Source organism: Myotis davidii, unplaced genomic scaffold, assembly GCF_000327345.1.
Source record: "Myotis davidii unplaced genomic scaffold, ASM32734v1 scaffold390, whole genome shotgun sequence".
Lineage (NCBI taxonomy): Eukaryota > Metazoa > Chordata > Mammalia > Chiroptera > Vespertilionidae > Myotis > Myotis davidii.
In genome coordinates this window covers 1,141,319-1,150,217 of record NW_006282748.1, presented here as the reverse complement: position 1 = coordinate 1,150,217, position 8,899 = coordinate 1,141,319, and the positions used below count along the sequence as shown (strand labels likewise).

Genomic DNA, 8,899 nt, shown 5'->3' with positions numbered 1-8,899 from the left:
ATATATATATTTATAGTCTCACAACTTCTTTATCCAGTTGTCTATTGATGGGCACTTAGGTTGCTTTCATATTTTGGCTATTGTAAATAATTCTGTGATGAACAAATGGAGGCATATGTTTTTCAAATTTGTGTTTTTGATGTCTTCGGATAAACATTATTTCTGTATTGCTAATTAATATTCCTTGTAGGGGAATACCACATTTTGTTTATCATTCATCAGTTGATGGACGTTAGGCTTGTTTCCACGTTTTGACTACTATGAATAATTCTGCCACAAACATTGGTGTGCAAATTTTTTGTGGACATATATCTTTATTTCTCTTGAGTATATACCTAGAAGTAGAATTGCTGGGTCATAGGGTAACTATACTATTATGTTTAACTTTTTAAGGAACTGTCAAAATTGTTTTTCAAAGTGGCTACTCCATTTCATATTTCCACATCTTTGCCAATGCTTGTTTTTATCTGTCTTTTTTATGATAGCCAGAGGATGTGAGGTGACGTCTCATTGTGGTTTTGATTTGCATTTCCTTTATGGCTAATGATATTCAGCATCTTGTCATGTGGGTAATATCCATTCGTATATCTTATTTGGAGGAAACCTATTCAAATTCTTTACCCATTTTTAATTGGATTGCCTTTTTATTATTGAATTAAGAGCTCTTAGATACAAGTGCCTTATCAGATACACGATTTATAAATATTTTCTCCCATTCTGTGGCTAGCCTTTTCACTTTTTAGTGGTGTCATTTTTTAAAAATTTATTGATATTTAGAAAGAGAGAGAGAGAGCGTTGATGTGAGAGAGAAACATCGATCAGTTGCCTCCTGTATGCACCCCAACTGGGCATATGCCATGACCAGAATCAAAGCTGACACCTTTTGGTGTATGGGATGGTACTCCAACCAACTGAACCACACTGGCCAAAGCTTGATGATGTCTTTTGAAATACAAAAGTTTATAATTTTGATGGTTCAATTTATCTAATTTTTCTTTTGTTGCATAGGATTTTGGTGTTGTATATCAGAAGGAATTTCTGTACTCAAGTTCATCAAGTTTTATAGTTTAATTCATATTTAGGTCTGACTCATTTTGCATTCATTTCTGTATATGTTTTAATATAGAGGTATACCTTCATTCTCTGTGGCTATCTGGTTGGCTCCAGATATAAGTTGAAAACATTTTTCTATTTCTATTGAATTGTATTAGCACCCTTGTTAAAATGAATTGACCATTCTTATAAAGGTTTCTTTCTGGACTCAATTCTGTTCTATTCTATTAATCTATATGTCATACCAATACCACACTCTCTTGATTACCAGAGATTTGTAGTAAGTTTTGAAATTTGGAAGTATGAGTCTGCCAACATTGTTTTGATTGATTTTGGGGATGTTAAATCAATCTTGCATTTCCTGGGTAAATCTCACTTCATCATGGTATGTAATCCTTTTCATATGTTCATATGTTGCTGGTATCAATTTTCTTATGTTTTGTTGAGGATTTTTTTTGTATTTATATTCATGAGATGTTGGATTCTAGTTTTCTCTTCTTGTGATGTCTTTGGTTTTGATGACAGTAATACTGACCTTACAGAATGAGTTGGGAAGTGTTCCCTTGTCCTGCATTTTTGAGAAGACTTTGTAAAGACTTGGTATTAATCTTTAATTGTATTTATTTTTATGGCTTTATTTATAATTTACCCTTTGCTATTAACTTGCAGGTGGATCATGAAGGTAGTATTCATGCTGATCTTTCTCTGTAGTGCAGTTGACAGTGAACGTATAGGACTCCAAATAAAACTGTTGACTCTTCATTCTGCCTACTTCTAGTAAACAGGGCTAGATATTCCACCAGCGGGAGACATGCTCAATTGCAGAAACAATTATAAGGCTTTGATATCTTGACTTTGGAGCCATGGTTGGAAGATGCCTTTCAGTGCCATTTTCCTCACTGGAGCCGTGGATGCATGCCCTGATCCCTTATCTGTAACATGTCAGTACAGATTTATTTAGAAACATTATTTAAGGAGCCTATTCAGAAATGTTATAATGACCTCTTGAGTAAGAGAGTTGAGTACAAGGAGAGTTTCTCGAATCTTAGACATCACATGAGATACGATAAATATTTAGGTGGTCTTCGTACATGTTTCATAATGTTTTTGGTCATTAATTACTTGACCATTTCAGTGGGGGAAAATTAGCCCTGAAGAAATAATAATAATAACATGTTTCCTAAATAATCACTATGTGCCAAACCCTATTTTATTTATTTATTTATTTATTTATTAAAATGTTTTTATTGATTTCAGAGAAAGGCATGGAGAGGGTAAGAGATAGAAACGTCAATGATGAGAGAGATTAATCAATTGGCTGCCTCCAGCACAACCCCCACTGGGGATTGAGCCTGTAACCCGGGCATGTGTCTGACCATGAATTGAACTGTGACCTCCTGGTTCATGGGTTGACACTCAACCATTGAGCCACACAGGCTGGGCCAAACCTAGTTTTAAATTTTTCACATATATTATGTCTCTTATTCCTCATAGCAAGCTAATAAGGTCAATACTAATATTCTTCTCCACTTTACAGATGAGGAAACTCAGAAACATGGAGATACTCTCAGTTGCTTGGTATTAGGCAGGCAAAGAAAGGTAGGGCCAGGGGTGATGTAGGTTATGTGACTGCATAGCCTGTCCTGAATCAGAAGTTATTGTACATCAGGCATATTCTACAACAGGGATTCTGATTCTGAGCTTCTATATTACAAGTCTTGAGTTTAAAAGTCATTTGTCTTTCTTTTGATAAAGAATAACATGTTTAGTCAACATTTAAGGAGTATTTATAAAAGGTATACTTAGATGTTACTAAGGACTTGGGATTATATTACACAGTCTTAATAGGGATAATGTAATGGACAAGTGATAAAATAAATATTTAACATTTATTGAATGTTTACTATGTTTCTAAGTAAGTGATTAACGTATAAATTAATTGAATGTGTAAAATACGTCTATTAAATATTTATTATTATTATCACCTCCATTTATAGATGAAGCCACTAAAGCGAAGATAATTTACCCAAAGTCAATTAGCAATAAGTGGCAGAGCCCAGATTTGAATCCAGACAGTTTTGCTCTTGGGCCTATTCTTAATCATTTTGTTATGCAATTTCTCTAAGTAAGTAAACAGTCCCCTGACATATGGTCACTACAATATAGTAACACCAAGAAAACAATGATAATGGGTTGTTGTGTTTATGCATAAGAAAAGCTTTTCTGTAAACATGAGAGAATATGAACCAAATATGAAGAGAAAAATTAATTTTAAAAGGGAGCTGTTAGCTTGTGCTTTGACAGAGATGGGACTGGATGACACCATGAGGTGTGCACTCAGAAGCTGTGCCTGCTTGGTCCTGAGGGAGTTGTGATCTAGGAGAGTAAAAATGGACAGGTTGGAAGAGCAATTTTAGAAAATGAGTTTATCAAACTTGATTAGCCCATTAGAGTTTGAATCAACAGTAGATTAATATAAACTTCATTTCCAACTGTTTCTAGTAATGTAAGAAGCATTTGGAAATTAGCAGGGAAAACTTGACCAGTTGCAGTAATGTTTATTCTTTAGTGCCAAAAGTATAATAGTTTTTTGTATTTTTTTTTAATAGCGGTACAATCAGGGACCTGGGTTTATTCAGCACTTCTCTTCATAGAAAAACAAATGTTCCCCATTGTTCTACAGTTTTCTGCAAAGTGTTCTACCACCAATTCAAGGCTACACATTTGGACCTCTGGGTTTGGGAAGAGAATAGCCCCAGAGCCAGTCAGTGACCAGAGAGCTGGGCGTCCCTGGACCAGTTTTCTTCCAGATGTGTGGGGTCCTGGTCTGCAGCCTCGATGGACTCCAGAGCTCCCTTTATCTCCTGGAGCGGTGTGTTCACTGCCTGGTCACGACGGCCATCTTAATGTTCTTCCAAGTTTGAGGCAATTTGAAACTTTAAAGGATCATCCAAATTATCAAAATAAATCTCATGTAATATTTTCCATGAGATAATTTATTAAATTGAGGTTTCTAAGTTATTTTTCCCAAAAGAAGCGTTAAGTTTACATCAAAAGCAAACGAAACAATATTGCCCACTGCTCCTATTCCTCATATGCAAACAAAGATCAGTGAAAGTCAAATGTCAAATGCAGTCATTTAAAACAATACTTGCGGTTTATTTCTGCTTCTAAGGTAACCTGGTGGCTTATTTTCTCAAGTCCTCACACAGGTATTCAGGAATACCAGGACGGTGTGCCACAGATCCCAACAGCCTGCATTACAGTGGAAGATGCAGAAATGATGTCAAGAATGGTTTCTCGTGGGAGCAAAATTGTCATTCAGCTGAAGATGGGGGCAAAGAACTATCCAGATGCTGATTCCTTCAACACTGTAGCAGAGATCATTGGTAGCAAGTACCCGGAACAGGTGAGTGAAAGAGACAGTAGGTTGTCTGGGAATAGGGAGTTATGGTCAAGAGATAACATGAGTCTGCAGAGATGGTCCTTCTGTACTTATTCACTGCAGATGCTTCATAGATATACATTTTCCCATCAAAAGTTTTACTACATTGACTGAAGAAAGGAAAGACTAATTGAAGAGTGGAATAGGATCCATGGTGTGGAAATTCAACCTCTGAATAGCTGAGGGAAATATTTGTGCATGTGTGTTGTGTTTATTTCATTTGAAGCTGGCTTGACACGCAGTAGCTTCTTAACATATTTTCCCCAGTAAAATGAAGAGAGGGAGAAAAGGAGAAAATGGTTGGGAGATTTTCTTTATTTCAGTTCTCTTTAAATCTAGAAGTTCCCTGCCCATGAAAAGCACCGATTGCCATTGGCATGTGGGACATCAGCCCTAAATACAGCCCTGTATGTCCAAAGCTGAACACCTCGACTCCTTCATACCAGACACCTCACCTTAGTTTCTGGTCTTTGTTAAAGGAACTAACTCCATCTACCTCTCAGCACAGTTAGAAAACTTCAAATTGTTTTTTATTCTCTCCTCTTTATCACTGTCCTGTAGCCATGTACTGCGTCCTATTTAGTCCACTTTCAGCATATTTTTTAAAAATCTGTTACTGCCTTGCCTTTACTGTCATTATTGTCTTAATTCAGACCCTTGATACTTACCTCTTGATTTTTTTTTCTGATCTCTCCCTTCTGTATTTTTTTGCAATGCAGCTCAGAGTGGTGGTGTTGCGTTTTTCTTTTTCAAATTAAGAATTTATTGCCGAAACTGGTTTGGCTCAGTGGATAGAGCGTCGGCCTGCGGACTGAAAGGTCCCAGGTTCGATTCCGGTCAAGGGCATGTACCTGGGTTGCGGGCACATCCCCAGCGGGAGATGTGCAGGAGGCAGCTGATTGATGTCTCTCTCTCATCGATGTTTCTAACTCTCTATCTCTCTCCCTTCCTCTCTGTAAAGAATCAATAAAATATATTTTTTTTAAAAAGAATTTATTTATTTTTATGTAAATCAAATTTTATTTATTTTTCCATGCAATAAACAGTATTTTTTTTAAAAATGATTTTAAATATAATAATGTTACATGCACAGTCTATATGTGGTCTCCACTTTCTGTCCTCGGTGGGGGGTCAACGGGTTCTCTCCTGCGAGTTTTCTGTTGACTGTTCAGGAAGTTTTTCTGTATTTCAGTTGTAATACCAGTTTGTTCCTGGGAGCATGTCCCTGCAGCATCCACTTACTCTCCCTCAGTGTTTTTTTATGACACTGACCTTCCCTGCTGTCAGGCCCCCTCTCCTTTTCCCTGTAAGACAAACGTTATGATAAAGATAAACTTTGGGGTGAGTGATCTGAGAAGCAAAAGAGATAAGGAGGGAGGAGAGTTAAATAGGAGGCGATTGTAGTTAAGAATAAATTATATGATATTGTTCATAATCGAATAGAAAATGAGAATGGAGAAAGAGGGAAAGGAAATGTATGGCGGAGATTCAAATGCCAGCTAAGAACTGTTCCTTCATTGGCTGGTAAGGGGGTTCAACTTTCCTGAATTCTGGCAAACTTTTCTAAAATCATTCCACTATATTTTTTATTATCAGTAATGCTGATAGTGACACAAACGTTGGTCTGATAACATTAGATTGACTCGCATCTCTGACACATCCTCGCTACTAACGTCACATTCTATTAAAGCAGTGGTTCTCAACCTTGGCTGCACATTAGAATCACCTGGGAATCTTTTTAAAAATCCTGATTTCTGGGCCTCATCCTCTGGAAATTCTGTTTCTTTATTACTAATGTTGTGGCCCCACCCCATAACAAAGAAACAGAATTTCTGGAGGATGAGACCCAGAAATCAGGATTTTTAAAAGATTCCCAGGTGATTCTAATGTGCAGCCAAGCTTGAGAACCGCTGTATTAAAGAATAATGCTAAATAACGCTGAGATTAGTTGCAATGGAAATTATCTCTCAGAAAGAAGAGGTTCTACAGAAATTATCATTTCTCTGCCTGCAGGTTGAACATCCTGGTGACTTGAAGGTGGGCTAACACTCATGCAGTGGCTGATAGAAGCTATTCATTGCAAACACAACCCATTACATCTCATTATCATGCACAGCACTGTAATGAAAGGAAAGCAATTAGCACATAAAGAATCCTTTTCATGTGGCCCAACAACCATGGACCAGGTGTGATTTTCAGCTCTGGAAATGTATGTGATTGATGAAGCATGAACACATTTTAAAGCCACATTGCGTAATCAAGCCATAAGCATGGACTGAAGTAACCACAGGCTTTTATTTTAATATTTTTATTGGTCTTAGAGAGAGGAAGAGAGGGAAGAGAGAGAGAGAAAGAGAGAGAGAGAGAGAAAGAGAAGAGAAGAAAAGAGAGAGAGAGAGAGAGAGAAACATCAATGTGAGAAAGAAACGGGTTACCTCTCACACGTGCCAGGGATTGAACCGGCAACCTGGGTATTGCTCTGACCAGGAATAGAACCCGTCACCTTTTGGTGATGAGGTGACACTCTAACAAACTAAGCCACACTAGCCAGGGCAACCACAGGCTTTTAAAAATGCCAATAATACATAAACATTATTGGGTTTTATATGTGAAAATGGCAGAATACGGAATATAACACACATTAATCCTACCCTTTTCCTAAAGCACCCACAGTCGCATGTTTGACTTTTCCAAGCCCCAAATTCTCTCTTCACTTGACCTCTTTATAAACTGCTCCTCTGTAATTTGGGCATGTTCTGGAGGGTTCAGCATGCATTCATTGGGAGAAACAGTCTTCTAGGGAGCTCTGACTTTAGGTGTCTACATTCCTTCCTCCCAGTTTAATTCTTGGGAAACCACACCTTCAAGGCCCATCTGCAGTTGAGAATGAGTCTGAGAGTGAGAATGAAAGCTCTTTGACTTCTGAGCTGATCCTCCTGGTGCTAAAATAGCAATATTTGTTCTACTCCCATTCATTAAGGAACTGATTGGCATTGGAAAATTCATAGGAAACTGGTTGTCTTTCAGCAGTAGGTTTTATTTTTCATTAAATCAATGGAGTTTATCCTAACACTTAAAATAGTCTTAGACAGAGGCCGGGACAGAGAAGTAAGGGGTCTTTGTAACCCAGTACCAATTCCCTGACCTTCAGGTGAGCAAACTGAATCCATGAGTGACTTGTCCCAGGGTCCAGAAGACAGAAATTCAAGGAACAAATGCAGAATGTGACTCCAGATTTCCTGACTCCCACTTCTTTCTACCCGAGAATGTCCCACTGTGCCTGGGCACACCTTAGCTGGATAGTGTCTAAGTGTGAGGGAGGTTGATTCGGGATACAGGCAGGGCCATCTCTATCTACCAAGTCATTACATAGGAGAAACTGTGTCTTAGTTTCATGCTTTTTTCCCCAACATCTCTTTTTTTGGCACAGAGTTCTCATAAATATTGTCCTTTGTTGTGTCAGAGTTTCCTTATAGCTCTCATGAGGTTTATCATCTGGGAAACCCTCCTGTGCTGGGTCCATTCCTTCCTCGCATCTTCCCTCCATCAAGTCTTTCTCAGCTCTTACGCCTTTTTAGCTCCTCCTCTCTCTGGGAGAGGATCTGATGGGGGAAGCCTTCTGTGGTGTTGCGGACTCTTTTGATGCTCTATTCCCCTGCGTCCCGGTTCATATCCTTTCACTCTCACCAATCCGATAATCAGGTGGTTCTGTTTTAGCAAAGGACCACAGCCAAAACCAAAATTGACCTACCACCAATGACATCATTTAAAAACAAACAAACAACCTTTTTATTTTGAAATAATTTTAGACTCACAAGAAAGTGCAAAATTTGTGTTGAGAATTTGGATGTACCCTTTGACCATCTTCCCCAATGATAACATCTTACTTAACTATAATATATTAACCAGAAGAGGAAACTGGTGAGAAGATACTCCTGAGAGCTGGGGCTTTCTTGTGTAGCCGGGGCTGCCCTGTGGGCATTCTCTGTGTAGCACCCGGTGTGGGGGGACAGTGTTCTGACATTATCCCAAATGGTCCTTTCCTGCGTCTGATGCTTTCAGGGCATCCCACTCAAATGAGCAAACACAGAAGGAGGGTTGAACTCAAACTGATCTGGCAAAGAGGGCAAATGACCTGGAAGTAGGGGTTTTGTGCACCTGAGGGAGAAACTGTCTCACAGTGTTGCCTCTAGGGACTGGCCTTTTTTTCTTCTTCTTCCTCGGTAATTTCCCATGCCTTGCTCTGAGGCTTGCTTAGTAAATGCAATATTTAGAAATGTTAACATAGTCAAGTATTCTTATGAGGGAATTGTACGGGAAAGAAAAATGTGTTAGATTTTCTCTCTTGGTTGATAGTATCCAAAGCCATTTTGATCGAGCCCTGATGAGTGGAATTGCTTT

The 8,899-nt window shown here is 38.4% G+C and overlaps 1 protein-coding gene across 1 annotated transcript in view; it reads left to right on the top strand.

The window, feature by feature from the left end:
* Positions 1-8,899, top strand: part of CPQ (carboxypeptidase Q) — a 274,252-nt gene that overhangs the window by 74,363 nt on the left and 190,990 nt on the right. The window contains exon 3 of the mRNA XM_006753183.2: positions 4,255-4,462. Coding sequence (XP_006753246.1) covers positions 4,255-4,462 — 208 coding nt within the window. The remainder of the gene's footprint in view (positions 1-4,254; positions 4,463-8,899) is intronic.